The following is a 26,826-nucleotide window of genomic DNA, read 5'->3' on the forward strand; positions in this document are numbered from 1 at the left end:
GGAATCAAACACACGACCCTCTTATTACAAGGCGAGAGTCAGAACCGCTACAACACTGCGGTTCCACTTCCACAAATACAATCATTTGAGAGGTATTGTAACTGCTTTTTTTTGCTTGTAAACCAATGAAGCCATGAATATTGAGTCTGGTTGAATTAACATTACCATATCATGACAATCATAGTGCACTTGCACAAACATATTGAATGCATTTCATCAAGAGTTTTGTCAGTGATTTTTACCGACAAACCTACTCTAAGCCAATCAGATGCAATGGTTTCCAGTAGCCTATAACATCTGTCGGTGAAAATTACTGACAGAAATATTCCTGAAACACTCCCCTTGTCAGCATTGACAAGATGACATTCTGACTCAAGGGCGCATCCAGGATCTTCCAAGGGGGGGGTTTGTTAAGGAAATAAATTTGACCACAAAAAAAAAATTCTCACATAAATATGCATGGTAAATTTCCATTGCATTATAAATATTTTACAATGGATCTCAGGGCAGGGGGGGGGGGGGGAGCAAGGGCCAGATGTGCCCCCCCCCCTCTGAAGCCACCAGTGCTCTGACAATATTCATGGTAACACACACATATGGATTTATCCCAGCCGATCAAAACCAAGGACAGGCTGTGAGCCGATGCTCTGAACATCTAATCTGGAGAGCTCTTCATTAACATTTGTGAGAACTACATGTACGTTGTCTAGTGGTTCTGTCCTTTGTCTTTCTAACAAAGGGTCACGAGTTCGATTTCCAGCCATGGTGTGTTATCCTTCAGCAAGAAACTGATCCACACTGCCGCGTTGCACTCGACCCAGGTGTGTTGAGTAGGTATCCCACAGGATTGATTCCTTGAATGAACCAAGTGATAAAGTGGTAGCTCTAGTCAAACCTCGGCTAATAATATTTCTGCGTTGTATCTTCTGGCTAGAAGTGCTATATAAATCAAACTATCATTTTTATCATTATCTAATAAGTTGTCAGATTTTGACTACTTTTCCTGGATTTTGTGGTGTCTGTAATTATGATCGGATAAAACAGACATTGTCGATTCAAGGATACGCCAATCCTTTCACGACAACAAAATGAAGATGAAACGTTCCCTGATCTCTTCTCTTCAATGTTTCTGTTCCTCTTTATGTGCCTCCTGAAAGAAAAACAATATGAAGAAAACAAAGTCCAATTAAGGGTTTTACATGATGTATTTATACTCATTCAGTAAAAACATGTTGAGGGATACATAAATGGATTTGATTATCCCCCCATTTCATCCCCCATCATCATCTTTCTAGGGATCGTCTGATATCCTGGAGTCTCTTATCATTTTGCTTTTCTCTCCTCCCTCTTACCCCCATTCCTCCCCCTCCCCTATTCAACCCTTCCCTCCCTCTAACCCTTAATCCCCATCCCTTCCCTCTAACCCTTAATCCCTCCCCCTCCCTCAACCCTGCCCTTCTAACCGTTCTTCTTCCTCCTCTCTCCTCCCTCCAGGTCTATTCCATACCTTCTGTATAGTATGTATAAATCATACCAAGGATTGCCTGGAAGCTTGAAGACTTCTAATTTTCCTCCCGTTCTCTTACTCTCGTCATTCTTCCCTATCCCTCTCCCCTGCCCGTCTCTTTCTCTATTCCATACCTCCTTTATAGTCTTATGTCAAACGATCAAAGGATCAAGTGGTACACTGTAGCTTGAAGACTCTTATTTTCTTATTTTTCTCCCTCCCCCTATTCCTCCTTCCCACTTCTACCCCCCCCCTCCCCTCGTCACCTCTTGTATAGTCTGTGTCTACCTCTCCAGTGACTGGTAGCTTAAGGCTCTGCTTCTTTTCTTCCTGTTTCCCCTCTCCCTCTCTATCCCCTCCCAATTTCTCACGTCCTGTATACTCTGTGTCAATCTCTCCAGCGACTGACGGATAGCTTTAATAAGATTCTTCTTCATTTCTCTGTTTTTCCCTTCCTCCCCTCCCTCGATCCCCTACCCTTCCCCATTCCTCACCTCTTGTATACTCTGCGTCAATCTCTCCAGCGACTGACTGGTCGCCTGCAGACTAGCCTTGGCAGCATTCCTGATCATCAGCTGTAGCCTGATCTTCCTGAACACCTCCACAGCCTTCCTACTCACCAGCCAGTGAAGGTAGTAGGAACCAAGATGACGAAGAAGATGTTTAGAAGGCTGGATTATCCGATGAGGAAGTATGTTGGCCTCTGGTAACCCCTGTAAATATAAATATATATTTTCTCAATTTCAATGAGTAAAAATCCTTTCTTTTATTGTTCGAAATAGAAATCTGAAATAATTTTTTTTTTAATAGAATTCATTATGCCCTATTGATCAAGGGCCAAGCAGCCATAGTGCAGCACCAGATCGACGTATCCCTTACATCGTTGAACACCAAATAGAGTACTAGCAGCAAGTCACTTCTTTTTTTATGTGGAGGTGCCGTGGCCAAGTGGTCTAAGGCACCTAGCTATACAAGGAAAGTCTGGGATTCGATCCCCGGGCGAGGCGCCTAAGCCCATGAGCAAGGCATTTTATCTACAATGCTCTTTTATCCTGCTTTCAAATAAATGGAAATGCTATATGCATTATTGGTAACTAGGTGTGCACTTGCTAAAAAAACTCCCATCTTTTTACGTCTTTTAGTCTGATGCAGCCAGGGTGTGAACTCCCGACCACCCTGTTGTGAGACGGACGCTATACCAACTGTGCCGATACACAGGTGATAAATAATGATACATAGTTTGAATTCCTCCCTGAACATGTGGAATTGCGATTGTTTAACCTATTGTGATTCAATGAAGAATTTTCTTTATCGTCAAATTGTAAAAGATAGAATCACGTATGATTCATGCAACAACATATAAAATAGTGAGTGTGTGACATCATCACCTCTCTCAATTGCATACCGCTGTAACATGAGTAGCTGTTCTGTGAAAAGTAGGCGAAACTTAAGGGAAAGTGTCATAACTTTCTTATGTTGCATCCAACTTGTGATTTTTTTCTCTATTTAATTAATTTTCCTCTATTTATTCAAATCAACTCTTTGTGGGGTGGACTTTGACCAAGGCTTTCGATAAACTTTAAACCTACCTCCAGTTGTATGTAAACAAACTCTTCAAGTTCTTCTTTTTGTTCCGACCAATCTGCTCCGGTCTCTTCCATCTTGTCTTTAATCTCAATTTCTACAACCTACAGGAAAAAAAAATCATATTTCTTGTGTAAATTTAACAGACATGGCTCACAACAAACATTCACTATTTCTATTATCATCAATTGATGCTGGATTGGAAAAACGTAACTTCATACTGAAACACGCATTTTTATGCAAGGTCCTATGAAAATTATTTTCATCATATAAACTATTTTACAACATGTTTTTGAAAACATATGAATTCATATCTTAAAGATATGAAGAGGAAATATCTTACCTCAGCTGTTTCCTTGATAATAAGTGGTATATTGATGTCTAAATGATGCGTCTCACACAGGTATCTACATTCCATTTCAAGCTGATTCAATGACGCACACGCAGAATTCAATGCCTAATATTGAAAAGTTCAAGAGAGAGAGGCTAAACGATTCAATTCACATTTATTTCATTCTCGACCATAAAAATCATCCGAAACGTAAGGAACGAGTACCAATAATTAATGAAACCGAAATGGGGAATGACATCAATAAAGACAAAAGACCTTGGATAAAGTCAAGTTCCCAAACATGCATTATACATAGAAAGGATAACACACAACAGAGTAAACAAAATCAAAGATAAAATACAATAAAACAACACAAAAAAATGAAAACAAACAAAAGCAAAAGCAAATCTCAAGAATGAAACAATGAAAAGAGAAACAAAGAAACAATGGACCATTAATACAAATTTAATCTCCTAATAATAACAGGTGGATTTATACAACACTTTTTCTCAAGAGAATATGAAGCATAACGATATTACCCGACCTTGAACTAAAGTTGTTGCCTATGTAGCACTCAGTACATTCAGTCTAATGGATAAAGTAAATAACCATTATAAGTAAAGATGATTGATGATGATGATGGTAATGTTGATGATAACACTAATATTTTGCAATCAATTAGTAACTTCAATGGAATACAGGACTCACATATTATTGGCTGTTGAGGCCCAAATACTATACCTGCAAACCCTGACAGCCAAGAAATAAGTACAAATTGCTAAGAAATGTCCAGATATAGAAATATTATGAAATTTCATATTCATTACTCCAGAATGAGTCACAGAAATATGAATTAATGGGTTAAAATTATATTTTTTCTCAACATAGGAATTATTCCTAACAGTTGGTATGAATAGGTATAGAACATGACAAATGAGTACAAAATTCTGAAAACCATGCATCAAAATATTTGGGTTGTACAGTAACTACAACATACAGCATACCTCAGTTTCCAGAAGATCAATGATCTGTTGATGAACTGTTTTGGGAGTGATTTGTTTGAGCTGTGCTAGTAGCTGTTTGAACTGTGTGCTCATTTCCATGTAGTAACTTTGTTGGCACTGTTGGGAAAGAATGAGAACCAGACGAATAATGATGAGGGATACAATGTATTATTATCTGTACAGGCCCTCTTATCAATATTTAAAGCATATATTTTGGTTTGCATGACTTACCTGTGCGATAGAACATCGCATTGCACGATGCGCCAATATATGATGAATTCCTGATAGGATTATGCACAAAACTTGCTGGTCAAAATCATTCCGTATTGCATGGTCTCCACGACTGCACAAATGTGTGATATAGACAAAGAAAGCAATGCACACTGATACTAAATGATGTCATAGTGTAAATCGCATTTCTATGATCGAAATGTGATAAGTGATAATAATTTGTAAATCCCTTTTTGAGAAAAGTTTATATACTGGGTGACTTTATTTAATGGAATACCATACATATTCCACTTGTTAGTGCCAATGCAGGCAATGCAATATTTGCCCTTGCTCTAAGAATATGTCTACTATACCATTCTAAGTCATCAAATACTAGTATAATATTTGATGCTTTTGTCGACCTTAAGATTTGTAGGTGTCATGGAATGTTGGAAGCATCAAATGCTTCTGACACTTGCCTTGTGGAAACTCTTAAATATAAAATCATCCTCTCACAGTGGGACCTTATCTTACCTTGATAATATTCTTGAGTACTTTAACTTGGCCTTGAGTTTGAGGGTGGAGTTCTTTGAGACGACAGATGACTGCTACCAACGAGGATAAATGATGAGATATCTCACTCTAAGGAGCAATCCAAGAAACGAAAATGTAACAGCTGTAATCATTGCCTGACAAAGTCTAGCAGCTTGCAGACGAAACGTCGCTTTCCTACTACGTTTGATACATCGTCAGACAACTGGTTATTTCTACTACTCAGCTTTAATCATATTATATTAATTGACTGGATTTGAGGAAGAGAACACATATATCTCCAAAAGTAGCCTCATACCGTCATGATGACGTCAAAAAAAATACAAAACAATATGAAAGGTTCTTCATACATAATGTATACAAATCACACTTTTTATGAAAAAATAATCACTTTATTTTACAATATAAAGTTTTCTGGTATTACATTTATTTGCATTTTAACTATTTATCAAATTTACAATATCGTACAAATATGTTTAATATCATATCCTTTGCTTTAGATTGTTGCATTGTGTGTATGCACAAGGAGAGAATGAATAGATTTACTGGGCGAAAACATTTCACCATGAAATACTTCACTTTCCTTGCTGACATCGCGCATAGTCCATTTTTTTCCAGAGGGAAAAAGTGAACTATTCATTTTTCCAACCCCAAAACGTTCACTGTGCCCATGGCAGAGCTGCCAAGTAGTACGATTTTTCCGTATTTCATACGAAAATCAATTTAAAATACGGCAGTACGCTTTTTCATGATAAAATACGGGAAAAAACAAATTAGAGAAGAAAAGGTATTCGCCCCACTATAGCATCTGGGAGCTTACGGGCGGAGATGAAAAATGGCAGACGTGTTTTGCTGACCTCTACGTTCAATGAGTTATGCTTTCATCAAGGCTTTCCGATTAGAATTTTCGATATCCTGGCGAATCAATGTGGGTGACAAGTTCCGAGCGTACGCACGCACATAGTTTACTAGCGCAAAGCAGCAGCTCAAATCGCGATACAGTATTTTGCGACTGGTAAATACGTCTGTAAGGATGATGACGTCATCCAAGATGGCAACTTACGTTGACCGACGGAAGGATCGAAGATGACGATGTTTCGATCATAATTTGAAACGATTTAGCGGTAACTGCGGTCTAAGGTACGATATTTCTGAATTTCATACATTTTTCCGTGAATGTGGATGCGATTTCTTTTTCATAATGTGACATTTTATGATTTTATGTGCAAAAAAACGATCGGAAAAAAATCAGGTTTCCGTCAAATGTTAGATCTAACGTTACTGCTAATACGTTGTCTGTACGTATGGGCCTCCAAATTCTTCAGTCTATGTATTGGTGAGTTAGCCAACGCAGTTCAGCGGAACAACCAAAATCTAGAGTGAAGCTTTCGATCTCGTGTGCGACGGTGTGGGACGCAAAATAATAAGAAGTGATCGAACTTTGCCATTATGCATGCATATTTATCTCACGGTAAAAATACAGATTTTTTGTCAAAATACTGATTTTGGGGGATAAGAATACTGAAAATGCAAAATACAACTTGGCAGCTCTGCCATGGCCCAAGATGCATGCACTATGCGTGGCAGCTCAAGCCATATTGTGCGCATCTCATCGATGCGCTTAGCCGGGCTGCCTGCAGCACCAGCTTAACTCGCTACCTTTCAGCATATCAAAAAAGTTATATAAACATTTTCATAATGTATGAATTTTTTTTAATTAATTTTTTTCTTATTTGATAAGGAATAATGAAGGTGAAAGGGATATAAAAAAAAATACAATGTGTGATTTCAAGTTCGGCGTTTGGTGTTGAGAGCGTAAAAAGGATGGTGAATCAAGCTCCAATGCCGAGCTGGGTTCAGGAGAATGATACCAATTTTGTTATCTAATGTTGAAAGTTAGAGCAATTACGGGATCGGAGTTCGGTTCGGAAGTTTTGCTCCTAAAATCGGAATCGGTTCGGATATCGGATCGGAAGATATTCAAAAACAAAAAAATACATTAAAATTTGTATGTGGCCGGCGCGTGGACAAATGCGGCATGCTACACTGATGGCAGAATTTGTTTTGATCTCCGACAAAAGCGGAGGAAGAAGATGAGTTGTTTTGATCTCCAACATAATCGGAGGAAGGAAAATAAGATAATGACGTTCCAGCGCGCGACACTACCGCCGATCAACGATAGGCCTCTTCTCTACAACATCGTGGTGATGGCACTTGACGCACTTGTTTACCATGATATTCACCTTCTCTACAACATCGTAGTGATGGCGGAGGTAATCGTAATCTCATAAAGGTCGCATGACCTCCCGAAAAAGACGCATTATTATCAAGAGTTGTTTACCGTGATATTCACCTTCTCTACAACATCGTAGTGATGGCGGAGGTAATCGTAAACTCTTAAAGGTCGCATGACCTCCCAAAAAAGACGCATTATTATCCAGAGTTGTTTACCATGATATTCACCTTCTCTACAACATCGTAGTGATGGCGGAGGTAATCGTAAATTCTTAAAGGTCGCATGACCTCCCGAAAAAGACGCATTATTATCCAAAGTTGTTTACCATGATATTCACCTTCTCTACAATATCGTAGTGGTGGCGGAGGTAATCATAATCTCATAAAGGTCGCATCATATCAATTTGTTTGCGCTCCTTTTTTGCAGTGCGTAGCGTGTTAAATTATTTCCCTATGGAGAATAGAAAATACGCAGTTTTTGAGGGATTTACTAAGATATCTCCCAAACGCGTCAACAAGGTGATCTATCAAAACAGAATAGAATAGAGCAGATTCTCACCTTGAACATGATATGATTTTCATTTAATTTTAGTCAAATTAAGTTCTGTCACTTTTGAGGTTTTTGGAACCTTTCTTGATGATTTTGGAAATCCATTTGTACATGAGCCAATGGGCAAGTGCGGGAAACGAAACGTTTGGTGCGACTTCACATTGTTGTAAAAAAATATATACGTCACAATAGACCCTATCAAAAAAAGACATTTTGCAGAAAATGCTGTAGATTGCGAATACCTAAGAATGATTTTGATTGGATAAAAAAAACCTCTGTCACTTTTCACATTTGCAAAAGCTTTTGCAATTAATCACTATAGTTTGGCGGGTTCAGCCGATGGCATTGTGTGTACACAGTATAGTACACAGTACACACGCATAGCTAGGCAACGCAGCGCGTGAAGAATTTCACTATTCGTACAGCGACGACTTGAGTGTATGTTGGATAGGACCGTACCATTTTTGACCGGGGGGGTGTGCCAATGAATGCAAGTGATCAAGAAGAGTTACAAAACTGAAGGGAGTGAGAAAACAAGGAAAGTGAGAGGGAAATTTATGAAAACAAGTAATGCGAGGAAAAATGACAAGAAAAGGAGAGAAAGGAGAAGAAGTGAAAACACGCAGCTGAGTGCGCTCACGATATGTAAGTTGAACACCCCTGCACCGCAATGTAGCAGCCCGCCACTATACACGTAGACTGCCTGCACGATGCGAAGACAGCGGCGCGTATTAGTGACTGTGCGTTAAACGTCCCATTTCTATGCCTTATAAGAGGAGCATTTTTTGTACACAACAAATTGATATGGACATCCCGAAAAAGACGCATTATTATCAAGAGTTGTTTACCGTGATATTCACCTTCTCTACAACATCGCAGTGATGGCGGAGGTAATCATAAACTCTTAAAGGTCGCATGACCTCCCAAAAAGGACGCATTATTATCCAGAGTTGTTTACCATGATATTCACCTTCTCTACAACATCGTAGTGATGGCGGAGGTAATCGTAAACTCTTAAAGGTCGCATGACCTCCCAAAAAGGATGCATTATTATCCAGAGTTGTTTACCATGATATTCACCTTCTCTACAACATCGTAGTGATGGCGGAGGTAATCGTAAACTCTTAAAGGTCGCATGACCTCCCGAAAAAGACGCATTATTATCCAGAGTTGTTTACCATGATATTCACCTTCTCTACAACATCATAGTGATGGCGGAGGTAATCGTAATCTCATAAAGGTCGCATGACCTCCCGAAAAAGACGCATTATTATCAAGAGTTGTTTACCGTGATATTCACCTTCTTTACAACATCGTAGTGATGGCGGAGGTAATCGTAAACTCTTAAAGGTCGCATGACCTCCCGAAAAAGACGCATTATTATCAAGTTGTTTACCTTCTTTACAACATCGCAGTGATGGCAGAGGTAATCGTAAACTCTTAAAGGTAGCATGACCTCCCGAAAAGGACGCATTATTATCCAGAGTTGTTTACCATGATATTCACCTTCTCTACAACATCGTAGTGATGGCGGAGGTAATCGTAATCTCATAAAGGTCGCATGACCTCCCGAAAAAGACGCATTATTATCCAGAGTTGTTTACCATGATATTCACCTTCTCTACAACATCGTAGTGATAGCGGAGGTAATCGTAAACTCTTAGAGGACGTATAGTCAGATAGTCGTAAATATTACATATGTCATATGTCAGCGTGTTCAACTAAATCTTATTTGCCTCCGCTTAAGATCAAAACATATCGTCTTTTCGTTGTTTTTCTTCCTCCATTTTTGTCGGAGATCAAAACAAATTATCACCAATTATCATTATCATCGTTTTGTTCTTCCCCGATTATGTCGGAGATCAAGACAAATCAATCTTCTTCTCCACCTGCCTTTCCGCTAATATCGGAGATAAAAACAAATCATAATTTTCTTCCCCTTTATCTTCTTTTCCTTCCACCGCTTTTGTCTGAGATCAAAACAAATCACCAGCGCATTTTGACGGCAAACATGTCGCCACATGTTTTTTTTTGTCTTGTTATGTTTTGGTTTTTCCGATCCGATTTTTTCCCCAATGGTCAAAAATCGGAGTTCGGAAAAATGTAGAAAAAAGGGGAAAATCGGATCGGATCGGGAATTGGAATAAAAATCGGTTACAGCATTATTGTTATCGATAGTTCATGACGTTACCCCTCTGTGCTGCTATATCCCGGGGGGGGGGGCACTTACATTGACAAGTGGATACCATGCGCGACCAAAAAAACATGTAAATAGGATGTCTTTTTCACGATAGGGCACGTTACGTACGTAACATGATGAGGGTGTCAAAAACACAAAAATAATTAAAAAAGGGCATCTATTTCGCTAGGAAAAATACGTGTTAAGGGGTAGAATTTCCGGGAATGATAAAACAAAATTAAAATGTTTTATTAAGGATGTCCTTTTTGCCCCAACACTTTGTGTTTAGAGTCCAATTTGAGCGTGGTTTAAAATGTGGGGTCGTACTAAAACCAAATAAGGTTAAGCCGACGCCCGAAGGACCCGTAACAATGAAACATTCCTGTACTTGTTTAGGGGTTCATTTCAGGGAATATTTGCCAAGAGTATCATTTTGTTTCCAATACTTTTTAAGGGGTGCATTTTCGGAATATAGAAATTACGTGTTTAGGGTGCTTTTCGAGACCCCATGGTCGCGCATGGTATCCACTTGTGAATGGAAGTGGCCCCCCCGGGTGCTATATATAAAATTTATTTCCCGTTTGTCATATTTTGAGGAGCCCACAATATATACAAGCTTTGCTTTTTAGTGGGATCCTCCATTTTCACAAATTCTTTACACATGATTATTTTGTATGTAACTTTCTCATAACATGTTGATCTAATGACCGTGGTATATTTTTTATGACGTTGACTTGTTATAATTGTATTTATTTGATTTATATTTTTTTGGAAAATGAAATGAATTTCTTGAGGAAAAAAGTGAAATTGGAGAGAAATGCATGAAATTCTCGTCATTCAGACTATTCACACTCAGGAACATCATCATTCTCCCTCTGGACATGTACAGTACTTTTAATGTTCTTTTGATGTGAATAGCTTTAGCCAGATCCTTAACTGTCATGGTATATTTGTATACTATATTATTCTAGCAGTACATGCTTAAAGGTCAAGTCCACCTCAGAAAAATGTTGATTTGAATCAATAGAGAAAAATCAGACAAGCACAATGCTGAAAACTTCATCAAAATCGGATGTAAAATAAGAAAGTTATGACATTTCAAAGTTTCACTTATTTTCAACAATATAGTTATATGAACGAGCCAGTTACATCCAAATAAGAGAGTCGATGATGTCACTCACTCACTATTCCTTTTGTTTTTTATTGCTTGAATTATACAATATTTCAATTTTTATGAATTTGACGATTAGGACCTCCTTGCCTGAAGCACAAAATGTTAAAATAATGGAATTCCACATGTTCAGGGAGGAATGAAACTTCATTTCACATGACAATGTCGAGAAAATAAAAATATTTCCTATTTCATATAATAAAATACAAAAGAAATAGTGAGTGATGTCATCAACTCTCTCATTTGGATGTAACTGGCTCGTTCATATAAGTATTTTGTTGAAAATAAGTGAAAGTTTAAAATGCCATCACTTTCTTATTTTACATCCGATTTTGATGACATTTTCAGTGTTTTCAGTGTTATGCTTATTGAATTATTCTCTATTCAAATCAAGTTTTTGTTGGGGTGGACTTGTCCTTTAAATCTGGTAATGCTTACATGTGTACAATCATGATTATGTGGGAAATACAGAATTTGAACTTGAATTTACCTGATAATTAGCTAGCTGATCTTTGTTGTCCGAGTCTGGTTTAACTTTAAATTCCGGATTTCCAGCACCGACCTCCGCCTGAGCAACAATCTCCTGGAACTGAATGAGATGAATTGGGTGTGAAGGGAGATCATGATGATGGTTTATAATTATCACAGTAAACCAAGGCTCAACATCTGTTGGTAAAAGCTATGACTAGTCAACTGACCTCTGGAAGATTGTGGTCAATCTTTGACAACAGACAGACTCACGATATCAAAACTGTAAAAACTTTAAATAAATCTTTGACCTTGGTTTTATAATATCAGTACTATAACAACTACTGGTCAGGACTGCTACCAGTAGTCAACTGACCTTTGGGAACTGATGGTCAATTTTTTTAATGAGTGTTCATGAGGTAAAAATGTTGGAACTAGTTAACTGTTCTGTGTTCTAATGGCATATGATTTAAAAACTGTGATAGTTAGTCAACTTACCTGGCTGCTGATGGTCAATCTTTGAACTTAGCTCAGGATTTTGAAACAGTAATAACTAGTCAACTGACCTCTGGGGACTGACGGTCATTTTTTAAATGTGTGTTCATGAGGTAAAATTGTAGAAACTAGTCACCTGTTCTAAAGACATATGATTTCAAAATTGTGATAATTAGTCAACTCACGTCTGGAAGCTAATGGTCAATCTTTGACCTTCGTCTTATAATATACTATAATAAACTAGTCAACTGACCTCTGGAAACTGATGTTCATTTTTTTTAATGTGTGTTCATGAGATAAAAATGTTGAAACTAGTCGACTGTTCTAAAGGCATATGATTTTAAAAACTGGGATAATTTGTCAACTGACCTCTGGAAGCTCATGGTCAATCTTTGACCGTAAACCCATGATATCTTGATAGGTGACCAACATCTGTTGCCAGCAGAGGTTGACCAACCCTTGACCTTTGTTGAGTCTATGGTACTCCTCTACTTGGATGATCTGTAGGTGATCTCGACAAGGTTGACAGATCCTAAGGTAGAGATGGTGATCTGGTTCTACTTCAGGACTCTGCAAAGATTAAGAATCAGGGAAAATTTTACAAGGGGGGCTTGCGCAATGTTTCAGTTCTCAGTTTCAGTTTTGGTTCATTTTCATATCTCATATCAAATACAATGTAAAGTCCATCGAAAGACAGTAAATCATTGATAATAATATAATACAATACATCACCATAATCCATGATAAATCAGACAAATTTTATACAATTGAACGTTCGGATTGGACACAGATGTATTAATAAAGATGAGGATATGAAGGGCAAACTATTTTAAGTGGAATGCCTCTGGCCGTCTCACCTGCATCACGTGGTTCAATAAAGCATCATTGCTGACTTTGAAAACTACTCTAACTCGCACAAGATGTTCAGTGATACATAGTTACTTTTATGTCCACTTTTTATGAACTAGACCAATAAACTTACAGAGATATGATGGTTATTCAACAAAAAAAACCCCAACATGGCCAAAATTCATTGACCTTACATGACCTTTGACCTTGATCATGTGACCTTAAATGCGCACAGGATGTTCAGTGATACTTGAGTACTCTAATGTCCAAGTTTAACGAACTAGACCAATAAACTTTCAAAGTTATGATGGTAATTCAACAGATACCCATAATTCGGCCAAAGTTCATTGACCCTAAATGACCTTTGACCTTAATCATAAGAGCTGAAACTTGCACAAAATGTTCAGTGATGCTTGATTGCTATTATGTACATGTTTTATGAATCAGATCCATATATTTTCTAAGTTATGATGACATTTCAAAAACTTAACCTCAGGTTAAGATTTCGATGCTGATTCCTCCAACATGGTCTAAGTTCATTGACCCTAAATGACCTTTGAACTTGGTCATGTGACATGAAACTCTAATAGGATGTTCAGTAATACTTGATTAACCTTATGGCCAAGTTTCATGAACTAGGTCCATATACTTTCTAAGTTATGATGTCATTTCAAAAACTTAACCTCAGGTTAAGATTTGATGTTATCGCCGTTGACACCGCTGCCGCCGTCGGAAAAGCGGCGCCTATAGTCTCACTCTGCTATGCAGGTGAGACAAAAAGCAGAGCTTGCAATATTAATAAAAATCTAAGTAATTGTAAACTTGTTTTAATACCAATATGTTACAAGAAAAGAAAGAGAAACAGAGAGAGAAAAAACAAAGGGAGGTGGACTGATAATAGTTAAGATGAACAATAGGGAGTCGATGAATAGTCATGTATATATTTGTTTAAATATAAATTTTCAATTTATGTTTAAAAGTATATATAGAATTGCAATCTTTAAAGTCGGTTAGTAGATCATTCCAAAAGAATGAACCTGTGACAATACTTGTTTTATGTGAAAAAGCTGTACGAGTACTTGGAAGAACATCACCCTAAAGATGCTCAGAAGAGCCCTGAATATTAATATAAAGCTTATCCCATGTTGCAGATTAAGACAGTTAGTTAGATATGAAAAATAGCCCCTCAAAAAAAAAATTGCCTGTTAAGAATATTGTTTGACGCTTTGCACACTGAATTAATTTTGGGGGGATAATAATGACAATTGTTCCAATGTTATTTTCTTGAATTCAAGATATCCATATAGCACCATTGACACTTATCATTATCATATAGATGTTATCCAAGAACTATTGCCTTTTATTGGCCTATCTAATTTGAAGGTAGGGGAGAAAACTAATTATTACGATTGCTGAATTTAATTCTATGAATATGCAAGATTGCAACATCAGTGCCCAGATTTACTGTATACACACAGTCACTGAAACCAAATCCCAATTATTTTCAAACTTTGGTTTACATCTCCAAAGTCTTAAAATAGTTCCTGTAAATATGATACTTTAAAAATTTTTGGATGGTATTTTTACACTATAAGTATATGTTTAGCTCATTTTCAAGAACCAAAATGAGAATTTTTTTAAAAATCAAAACAAAGTGAAATGATCACTTTAACATAGTTGTTGAAGCATGTGAAAAAATTTCTTGTATGGACCCCCCAGATCTGAATTTTCATCAAATATTATGGAACTCACCCCGACTACCCGGATGAGGGCCCAGCGAGCATGGGACCCGGCTAAGACCTGGTCTATTGGGTCTGGTTTGTAGAGGAGCAGGTCTAAGGAGGACTGGGCTTTGCAGACGAGCTTGCCACAGACCCGACAGTTGTGGCGCTGTTCCAACGGTGGGTAGGGACGATCGCAGCATTGGCACGAAGCTCCCTCCTCCTAAATAGAAAAGGAAAATTCACATACACTGTATCCCATCACTGCTACAAAAATGAAAATAATAATGTTATTTTATAGAGGGCACACACCATCCAAAGACGTTCATGGCGCTAGCCCAGCAGCAGTACTCTTAAACCCGTTTCCACATAAATATGAAACAAATATAAACAGATTCTCCAAATAAGCATTAACTTAAACAAAGCAAAAATATACATGTACAAAACATGACCTTAAAGGAGATGTTATCAAATGCTTGTCAGTAATTTCCAATGATAAATTACCCAAAGTGAACAACTTTTGTTTTTCTTCCGCTAAAAGTTCAAATACATAAAATTTTGTCAATTTTGATTTCTCCAAAGGGGCAATCCCACAAAATATGTACGTCCAACCCTCTACATGTATATGTTGGACCTTCATGAAGTTTTCCGTCTTTGATTTCTGGTTCTTTTGACAGTTTGTAATGTTCTCAAAGGACCATGACTAGGTGAGTTTAAAAAATGAAGTAAGACTTGAGAAAAATGGGGGTTGGATGTACAAAAAGGTTGATCATTTTATGGAATTGCCTAAAGGGATTAGCTACAAAATGGTGACGGATATAAAGGAAATTCAGAAGTCAATAGGTTAAGAACTTACCACCCATGTAGGTGGTTTCTGCCATTCTGGGACCACTCTCTTCTTCCACGTCTCTGCCTTCTTGAGACCGGTCACACCCTGTTTGACCCTCCCCGGTACCTCCGACACGCCCTTGGCAACCCGTCCAGGTGCTTTGTGAAGGTCCACCACACTTTGCTTCATCCACCTGGGAGCGTTCTGTATCCCGCTCACCCCTTGTCGCACCGCCGATACACCTTTGAAGAGTGAGGTTGCCAGGCGTGGCTTGCGGAGCTGGGAAGAGGGTGCCGTGGAAGGATCCACTGGGCTGGTGGTTATGTCCGGAGGGGGTGGGGGAGGAGGCTTGTAATGGCAGGCAAAGCCTTCAACAAGGTTCTTCAGATTGCATAGAATTGTCGGTCTGGGGGATAAAACAGATAAAGGTACATAAAAGTTATCAACTCTTATGATATTTTGGTGGTGGGGGCAAGACAGGCCGAAGGTAACATTATTTTACTGTCAAATGAGTACCAGAGTTACACTGCCTCAAAAGCTCTTGTTTATAATCTTCTTTCTTCTTCACTTTTCTTCTTTCTTTTTTTTTTTTCTGCTCCCTGTTTTTTTTCCTACTTAACAAATCATGTAGGGGGTGGGGGAATCGGTTGTCACTTGTCCTACCCCCCCCCCTGATTACAATTTTTTTTTTAGAAAGGTACCTTGTCAACAGTTTGTGCTGGGCCATTCAGCAAAAATCAGTTATAAGAGGTCATGCGTCTTTTCTAAACGTGCCTCGGAACCAACGTTCTCGCCAGTGTAGAACACACGCGTCGCATGCGACACACGCAAATTCCACAAGCTCCTGGTGCGTCACGCGCAAAAAGTGAGCGACACGGGCAAAAAAAAAAAATATAAAAAGTGAGGGAAAATCATCGAAAATAATTGTTGCATCATTCATCATCAATCCTCAAAAATATAGAATGTTTCAGAATCATTTCGGCAACAGACAAACTACGATCTTATCACTTGACCGGATAATATCCATGCATAGACACTGGCGCATTTCCACTTCCAGCCGGCTAGCCAGCCACCCAGCCACGCTAGCTTTGCCAGCCCGCTGGCGCGGGTAGCTAGCTGAGCCAGAGCCGGACCTGCACGCAATGTTTGGAACTGAATTGTCCGCGATGCGACGTAACTTTTCATTTTTACATGATACCGTATTCTGATAACTTTCAAGAAATTTTGATTTTAAAATGAATTGTTCCATATAATTTTCCTGGTAATTACTTGCTAAGACAGTTAGGCTAAGTATATTCTTAACGTTCATTCTCAATTTCTGCTGTCATGTAAGTAACTACGAAATAATTGTTGACATTCTTGGATGTATGAACTGTAATAGGCTGCGCCGGCCGGCCGGTCGGCCAGCGACGTGCGTATGGCAAGCTATTTTAACATTTTCTGATATAAAAAATTATTAGATTTATTGATATCAAGAATTAATTTCTTGAATTCATTTCTTGATATCAAGAACTCATTTCTTGATATCATAAAACGATTTCTTGATATCAAGAAATTAATTCTTGATACCAAAAAACATTTATTTTTATATCAAGAATTAATTTCTAACTTGATATCAAGAATTCATTACTGATTGATAATCAGAATGATTTTTTGCAATAAATTGACGATCGAATTCAGAAATGAATTCTTGATATCAAAGATTCATTTCTTGTGATATCAAGAATTCATTTCTTGATATAAAAAAATAATTTCTGGATATCAAGAATTCATTTCTTTAAAAAAATCAGATTGATTTTTTGCAATACATTGACGCTCGAAATCAGAAATGAAAATGAATTCTTGATATCAAGAATTGATTCCTGAATAAATATCAGAATGATTTTCTTGATATCAAGAATTCATTTCTTGATATCAAGAATTAATTTCTGAATAAAAATCAGAATTATTTCTTGCAATATATTGATGCACGAAATCAGAAATGAAAATGAAGACCTTGATATCAAGAATTAATTTCTTGATATCAATAATTCATTTGCGAATAAAAATCAGAATGATTTCTTGCAATATAATGATGCATGCACAAAATCAGAAATGAAAATGAAGATCTTGATATCAAGAATTAATTTCTTGATATCAAGAATTTCTGATTGAAAATCAGAATGATTTCTTGCAATACATTGACCCTCGAAATCAGAAATGAATTCTTAATATCAAGAAATTAATACTTGACATCAAGAAATTAATTCTTGATATTAGAAAATGTGAATGAATGTTAAAACGGTTTGCGATATACATGTGGATGATTTTGTGAAAGGAAAAAAGCGAGATCCCGGGAGCGAGATGTTAATGTTATTTGTATGACAGCTAATTGCTGAATTCACCATTTATTTTTCATTCTTTCATCTAAAACAGACTATAATTTCTTGTATTGTTTTTCACATGTGTGTACAGTTCTATTGATTGATGTTCTAGGGGGGGGGGGTGGCGTGAGATCGATGTTTAGGTATTTTTAATCGATATGTCATGCCAACTCCCCCGCCCCTAGATCCTGCATCGTACAGATCAGAAATATGCCTAAGACTTTGCAACATCTCTCTAAAGGGAATTTGAATTGCAAAATGATGAAAAATGGTCAACACATTTTCGAAGTCTCAACCTGAAAAAAAATAAAGCATGGTAAATATGAAAAAGTGATTTTGTATATTTCCAATATTTCCCAACTGAAAATTAACTTCCTGAAAACACACGTTCGTGATACGTAGGTGTCATTTTCAAGTGACCAAACATTAAAGCGGGAGTTCACCCTGACAAAAGGTTTATTGTTAAGATAGCAGAACTTAAACATAATGATAAGCATTGATGAAAGTTTTACGAAAATCCATCAAAGACTTTAAAAGTTGTTAGAATTTGTATAATTTTTTTTTATTTGTATAGTCGCTGATTGAAAAAAAAATCAATGAAATGTCCGTCACCACCCAAATCAATCGCTCTCATGGCTCATGTTTTAAAATGACCTCAGTGGCTGCCCAAATGATACCCAAGAGAAACGATTTTCATCTCATGTTTACCTGATTTAATGGTTCAGCAAATCTTGGCAGATTATCTAAATTTGTTGTCGAGTGTCCTGATGACAGATCTAGCCAGCTGCTTCACCCAAGGTATTATGCAATGTACCTTATATGACGAAGGAGGTATCACTTGCTTTGGCTGTAGCTTCATTTTTTTATTTCTTAAAGAGTTCATAGCAAAAGCCTAAAGGTATATAAAATATATTTTAACTCGTTAGGACCTCAAATTTTTTTAAAACATTCCTAATGGATCGTTCATTAATCTGACATTTTTGTGACTTCTATTTCGTTTTATTTTCTTTCCCGCGGTTGTCAGAAAAATACGTGATTTATATTTATTTTTGGAGAACGGGAGTCCGTACCGAAAGGTATATTAAATATATTTTAATTCATCAACACATCAAAACAATGTTAAAACATGTCCTGATAGATCATTCATTAATCTAAAATGTTTGTGACTTTTGTTCTTTTATTTTCATTTCCGCTGTTGTCAGAAAATTGCGTGCTTTATATTTCTTCTCGGAGAACGGGAGTCTGTAACGAAATGTATATCAAATATATTTTAAATCATTAACACCTTAAAACAATGTTAAAACATGTCCTGAGATAGATCGTTCATTAATCTTAGATGTTTGTGACTTCTGTTCTTTTATTTTCATTTCCGCTGTTGTCAGAATAAATGTGTGAATTTTATTTCTGAGAGAGTTCAAAGCGAAAGGTATATAAAATATTTAAACTCGTTAGGACCTCAAAACAATGTTTAAAAAACATACCTTATCGATCGTGCATTAATCTGAGATTTTTGTGACTTCTATTTTGTTTTATTTTCTTTCCCGCGGTTGTCAGAAAAATGCGTGATTTATATTTATTTTTGGAAAACGGGAGTACATAACAAAAGGCATATCAAATATATTTTAACTCAAACACCTCAAAACAATGTTAAAACATGTCCTGATAGATGCGTGATTTATATTTCCTTTCGGGGAACGGGAGTCCGTACTGAAAGATATAATAAATATATTTTGATTCATCAACACCTCAAAACAATGTTAAAACATGTCCTGAGATAGATCGTTCATTAATCTTAGATGTTTGTGACTTCTGTTCTTTTATTTTCATTTCCGCTGTTGTCAGAAAATTGCGTGTTTTATATTTCTTCTCGGAGAATGGGAGTCCATACCGAAAGGTATATCAGATATATTTTAATTCATCAACACCTTAAAACATGTCCTGAGATAGATCGTACATTAATCTTAGATGTTTGTGACTTCTGTTCTTTTATTTTAATTCCGCTGTTGTCATATACATGTGTGATTTTTATTTCTTAGAGAGTTCAAAACGAAAGGTATATAACATATATCTTACATGTAACTCGTAAGGACATCAAAACAATTTTAAAACATACCTAATCGATCGTTCATTAATCTGAGATTTTTGTGACTTCTATTTTGTTTTATTTTCTTTCCCACGGTTGTCAGAAAAATGCGTGATTTATATTTATTTTTGGAGAACTGGAGTCCATATACAGTGCGTATCAAAAAAAAGTTTACACTTTGAAAAAATCCTGTAAAATTATACATTTGTAATATCCTGAAGAGAGTTCCACATTTTAACATTGGTACAGGTCCATTAAAGCAAATGACGATGTAACTGTCGAAAAATATTTCCGCCAGAGTGAGCACCACTTACTTTTGAAAAGTTAGTGAAAAATGATTTGCGCAGAAATTTGAAATAGTTATGCGAATGAAAGTAGACCTTAATCATGAAGAACACATGGAATTTAGCTAGTAAAATTGATTTGAAGATATCTTCTACATTGTTTGGCTTGTTTCCTTGCCCAAAACACTTCGAAGAGTGCATTTTGCCCCACCCCACTCCCCCACACACCGAGGCCATCGTGACGATATTTGCTTTACACTGAGCTGTGATTTACATGGAATGGCTTAAGCTTGATTTTCATTTTGTTAATCATTGCTAAGCTTGGGAAAAGTGTGGGGAAACAAGTATTAAATGAAAAATGAAATGTAAACCAACTTTTAATGATAAAAACTTAGTGAAAAAAATGCTGGAGATGTCTGATATAAACTTTTGTTCAGATTCAGTTATGTCCTCAGATCCAGCTGGCATAAATAGGGTAAAGGTTGTGCTTATTGAGTGTTGAAATTTCAGTTTGGGTGGCAAAATTGTCACAAAATGCTTGAATGTATCCGTTTTACTCCAATTGACTAAAAGTGCAAGGGAAATGTATGATAAATCTTCCGTACTGTCAGTTTGATTTCGTCCTTTCGACTTGACACAGCATGAAAACCAGCATTTCTGCGCAATCAGATTTCTGCGAGCTTTACAGAAATGGACAGTGCTCACTCAAGTGTAACATTCTGACAAAATTTTTACTTTCGTTGGATAGATGAGACCCAAACCCAAGATTATATGTGAAAAAATTACCCACGTGTTGTGTGTTTTTTAATTCCCAGGACTTTTCCAAAGTGTAAACTTTTTTTTGATACGCACTGTATAACGAATGGCATCTCAAACACCTCAAAACAATGTTAAAACATGTTCTGATAGATGCGTGATTTATATTTCCTCTCGGAGAACGGGAGTCCGTACTGAAAGATATATCAAATATATTTTAATTCATTAACACCTCAAAAAAATGTTAAAACATGTCCCGATAGATCGTACATTAAACTTAGATGTTTGTGACTTCTGTTCTTTTATTTTCAATTCCGCTGTTGTCAGAATAAATGTGTGATTTTTATTCTTAGAGAGTTCATAGCGAAAGGTAATATATTTTAACTCGTTAGGACCTCAAAACAATTTTAAAACATTCCTAATAGATCGTTCATTAATCTGAGATATTTGTGACTTCTATTTTCTTTTATTTTTCTTTCCCGCGGTTGTCAGAAAAATGCGTGATTTATATTTATTTTTGGAAAACGGGAGTACATAACAAAAGGCATATCAAATATATTTTAACTCAAACAACTCAAAACAATGTTAAAACATGTCCTGACTAATGCGTGATTTATATTTCCTTTCAGGGAACGGGAGTCCGTACTGAAAGATATATCAATTTTGATTCATCAACACCTTAAAACAATGTTAAAACATGTCCTGAGATAGATTGTTCATTAATCTTAGATGTTTGTGACTTCTATTCTTTCATTTTCATTTCCGCTGTTGTCAGAATAAATGTGTGAATTTTATTTCTGAGAGTTCAAAACGAAAGGTATATGAAATATATTTTAACTCGTTAGGACCTCAAAACAATTTTAAAACATTCCTAATAGATCGTTCATTAATCTGAGATATTTGTGACTTCTATTTTCTTTTATTTTTCTTTCCCGCGGTTGTCAGAAAAATGCGTGATTTATATTTACTCTTGGAGAACGGGAGTCCGTAACGAAAGGCATATCAAATATATTTCAACTCAAGCACCTCAAAACAATGTTAAAACATGTCCTGATAGATGCGTGATTTATATTTCTTCTCGGAGAACGGGAGTCCATAACGAAAGGTATTTCAAATATATTTTAAGTCAATACAGCTCAAAACACTTTAAAACATTTCCAGACAAAAAGACTCATACATTTTTAGATAAACAGCAACTTAACATTTCAACATTTTGCCGATATCAACTCTAAGTTAGGTATTGGTGTGCGCCGCCGATATCGATTAGAACAATATTACAGTGAACTTCGCGGATTGGCAATGAAACTTGACTTTACCGGGATCAAATCATCAAAGCACATGTGAAAATCAAAACATCACGTGTAAAATCGGCCACCACCGAATCGGCGGGTTTGCGACACGCGTAAGAAAAATCCTGGCGAGAACGCTGCTCGGAACAGAATATTTCTAGATAGATGGTGCTATATAAACGCCTGTTATTATTATCATTTTCATAAACCACTTTCCCTGCATTCATCATTGTTTTGTCGATGACGAATTGTGATGATTGGTAAGAAAAAGCCGCTTGCAGGATCACTAAAGGAAAGATACAGCCCTGACTTTTGACCAGGTACCCCAAGTGTAAGCATTGCATGTTACCAGGGGCGCATCCAGGGGGGCGTTTCATGAAAGGACTTGTCGGACATTTTATCCAACAAGTCCCATTTTATCCCACAGTTACCATACGAACAGTGCCTCTCAGCCAATCAAAATCATGGAAAGATGTCAGATCAGACAACTTGTCGGATGAAAATATTGATGAAATGATCCCCAGGATTTCCTAAAAGGAGGGGGGGGACACATTTTCGCGAAAAAAAATTGACAAGCAAAAAAAAAGTTTTCAACAAAAAATTAAGGGACATTTCGTCCACGAAAAAAGGTCTTCACTTTCAAAAATGGTCAAAGGGGGGGGGCACACTTATCTTTTAACAAAATTTTTACATTACAAATTTTAATTGTGTCTCTCAAAAGGGGGGGGGGGCACGAGCCGGCTTCCCCCCCCCCCACCTCTCTCCCCTGGATCCGCCAGTGCATGTTACTTACCTGGTGAGGACCTTGCTTTCTAGATGCTTGGCTGCTCGCCATCCCTCAAAGTAATCTCTATGGCTTTTACTGAATCCTACCGTCTGAGGGTCGTCATAGAAGCACTTCTCACATACCTGATGATTCAAGCAGGATAGAATTTTTTTTCTCTTTTATTTTCCATGCCATATATGGCCCGTATTCTGAAGTCGGGTTTAACTTAGACCATGGTCTAACTCTGTGCTAAAATTATGGGAAGCCAAATATTTCAAAATTTTGTTTATAGTGAATGCTTCTCATGTAACTGTGCTCTTCACTAATTATTAATGGTGAAGACAATTGTCATACTTATCTTTCCCAGGCAATTAATGTTTTGGGAGTCAAAAGAGCTGATACATTGAACCCCTACTGTTAGAGATTTATGTAACAACTGGGTTTCCATAGTTAAACCACAACTTAAAACCAGAGTCTAAATCAAACCCGACTTCAGAATAAGGGCCTATGTATTTTAGGTTCCATGACATTTGCTCTGGCGAAAATTGCTCTGCTTTTAATTCCATACACTAAAGGAATGCCCGACTTCAACCCTGGATTTAACACCATGCCTTATCCTTAAAGCTTGTGTATAGTTTTGGTAAATGCACCAACATGCACCTATCACTAAATGCACCAACATGCACCTATCACTATTCCAATTCATTGCTAGCTAATATGAATGGATATGCCCTATAACAGTTATGATGTGGAGGATATGAAATGAAAATGTGTTTTACAGGATAAATTTTGCAATTTTACATGGAAATTTAACTTGATCGGGTCACCCGATCAAATTAAAATATCTGTGTGTTTTTGTCTTTCAATTAAATCCTATTCCAAATCATGGAATGGGCTGAAACTTTCAAGATATGTTCTTTGTCTGTAACTTTTGGATACCTAATCACTAAATTTATAAGATAAGTGCTTGAATGCCCATTTTTAAAATTTAAAACAAGCATCGCCGAGAGAGGGCGCTATATATCCAAGATTTGAATATTTGAAATTTTCTCAGAGAAGTGCAGTTGGAAAAATATCTAACGGTCTCTACGCTTCAGTAAGACTGTCATATTAGATGATATTCGATTATAAATCACGTTATTGACCTTTACCAAAGCTATACATAGGCTTTATCCAAACCCTAAACCTAACACAAAACCTTATTGCAACCCTAACCCAATACCTTAGACGAAAGTAAGTCTGAAGAGATTGTCGGCAGAGCAGATGTCGTGTCATCGTATTTTAATGTAACAGGATTTTCATGTTGATGAAGACACTGAATACGTTCCATATTACAATGTTGTCCCTTTTCAGAATTTATTGAATGTTTCTTCCCCATGCTCGATCCTAATTGCTTTTAAATTACTTCAAGTTACTTGCGTACTCTTTGCTCATTTTGAAATTTGAAAACATACATGGATAAAAGATTGTAACAACAAACATTTCACCATGTCTAATATGGTAAAAGATGACAGTTTTTTTTAATAAAAAGGCACCAACAATGATGCAATAAAGAATGGAGGAAAAAATTGTTTCTCACCTTATGAGGCCAACCATTCGGATCGTATGCAGCATCTGGAGACAGATTTCGCCGGAATTGGGTGCACTTTCCACAAAAGACATTTCCACATCTAAGATTACAAGAGAATATTAAATAATAAATAAATGCGGGAATACATTAATCAACATAGATTCAGGCATTCTTTCCTACGTCAAGTATTTTGCGACAGAAATCTGTTTGACTTCAGTAAACACTGATGTCATGAGAAAGTCTATACAACCAAGGTCATTTCTCACCATTTCACACTAAATTCAGATAGTTACACAAATTGAACATTGTTAAAGGACAAGTCCACCCCAAACAAAAAGTTGATTTGAATAAAACAAGAAAAATTCAACATGCATTACACTGAAAATTAATATCGAAATTGGATGTAAGAAAGTTATGACGTTTTTAAAGTTTTGCTTAACTTCACAAAAGAGCTATACGCACATCCTGGTTGGTATGCAAATGAGGAGACTGATGACGTCATCCACTCACTATTTCTTTTGTATTTTATTTACATGAAATAAGAAATTTTCACAAATTTTCTCCTCATTGTCAAGTGAAACAATGATTAATTTCTCCCTGAACACGTGAAATTAGCATTGTTTAATACTATATGGTCCGGACAGGTTGGTCCTTATTGTCAAATTTGTAAATAATGAAATATTGTATACCGGTAATTCAAACAATTTTTAACAAAAATTGTGAGGGAGATTATTGACTGCTTCAATTGTATGTCACTGAGTTGTGCATATTACTGTTTTAAGAAAAATAAGCAAAACTTTGAAATGTCATAACTTTCTTATTTTACATCCGATTTTTAAGAAATTTCAGCGTTATGCTAGTTTGATGTTTTCTCTATTTATTCAAATCAATGTTTTTCTGGGGTGGGCTTGACCTTTAAATCATGAAATCTCAACTGAAAACTGATCATACTGAAGATCGCCAAGACAGATAAGCACATGTGTGAATGTTTATTATTATTTCATAGTTGATACAAATACATAGGTCTGCTACCGTGAAAGAATGTTTTTTTGTTTTTGCCAATGAATACATACATAATATAATACATGCATAAAGTGTATTACATAACGTAAACAAATGTGCTTTATGATACCATTGTAAATTATAAGCAATAAACTAACTTTCATGGAAAGATCAATACAAACCACACGTCCCAAGAATGTACAAAAAATATCATTTACTGTAAAGCATGCATGATGTTTATACCCACCACCTATAATCTGAGCCATGAAAAGATGATCTTCATGATGTTTGCAAGCAAGGCCCTTTAATCACCTGAAAATAGTGACAAATTGTGCAAATTACATGAGAGAACAAATCTGATTGGTTGTTTGTCTGATGTATGAACTACATGCATATGTAACAATGACTTTGATTGGCTATTGATTGCAAGCATTGTCCTTACCTCACCTGTGAATGAAATACACGTACTATAGGTGGGTGTTATATAAAGCTGTTTAAAGGTGTTTTGGCTCAGTGGATAAGTCTCCAGACATTGAATCACAAGGTCCAAGGTTTGATTCCTACTAAAAAACTCCCGTCCTTTGGTTTTAAGGCATAATTGCCATTATCCAGCAAGGTGTAGTAAATGGGTAACACTTTATACTGATATAAGGAATTCATTGAATGCCTTCAGCATCTGATCAGGGTAGCCGTGCTAAAGCCTGGGTAAGCGCTAGAAACATTGTGTTAAGCACTTTATAAATGTTGCTTATCATTATTATCATCATCATCATCATTATAATTCATCTTCCTTAACCTCTTCAAAACATCTCTTCTCTTGACCTCTTCAAAAAAAAATCTTAAAACACAACTAATACAAACCTTAACTTGTCCAATGCCATTATCAGTGCTTTGTGTCCTCTGGAAAAAGCGATATAAATCCAATTATCATCATATTACCACTACTAATACCGTACTACTACTAATAATTGCTGGATTTATAAAGCGTTTTTGGCCTGAGGATACAAAGCGCTGCATTTATTATCCCG

General features: G+C 36.6%; 1 protein-coding gene across 1 annotated transcript in view; it reads right to left on the minus strand.

Annotated features, from left to right (window-relative positions):
- Nucleotides 1-515: 515 nt before the first annotated feature.
- The window catches only part of LOC121429461, a 44,178-nt gene continuing 17,867 nt past the window's right edge, over nt 516-26,826 (minus strand). Inside the window, exons 4-15 of the mRNA XM_041626478.1 lie at nt 24,806-24,896; nt 23,254-23,369; nt 15,713-16,091; nt 14,888-15,079; nt 12,656-12,856; nt 11,814-11,912; nt 5,171-5,278; nt 4,427-4,543; nt 3,435-3,548; nt 3,097-3,195; nt 2,002-2,220; nt 516-1,150 (exon numbers count right to left, since the gene is read on the minus strand). Coding sequence (XP_041482412.1) covers nt 1,121-1,150; nt 2,002-2,220; nt 3,097-3,195; nt 3,435-3,548; nt 4,427-4,543; nt 5,171-5,278; nt 11,814-11,912; nt 12,656-12,856; nt 14,888-15,079; nt 15,713-16,091; nt 23,254-23,369; nt 24,806-24,896 — 1,765 coding nt within the window. The 3' untranslated portion in view covers nt 516-1,120. The remainder of the gene's footprint in view (nt 1,151-2,001; nt 2,221-3,096; nt 3,196-3,434; nt 3,549-4,426; nt 4,544-5,170; nt 5,279-11,813; nt 11,913-12,655; nt 12,857-14,887; nt 15,080-15,712; nt 16,092-23,253; nt 23,370-24,805; nt 24,897-26,826) is intronic.

This window comes from Lytechinus variegatus, chromosome 16 (assembly GCF_018143015.1).
Source record: "Lytechinus variegatus isolate NC3 chromosome 16, Lvar_3.0, whole genome shotgun sequence".
NCBI classification, from domain to species: Eukaryota; Metazoa; Echinodermata; class Echinoidea; order Temnopleuroida; family Toxopneustidae; genus Lytechinus; species Lytechinus variegatus.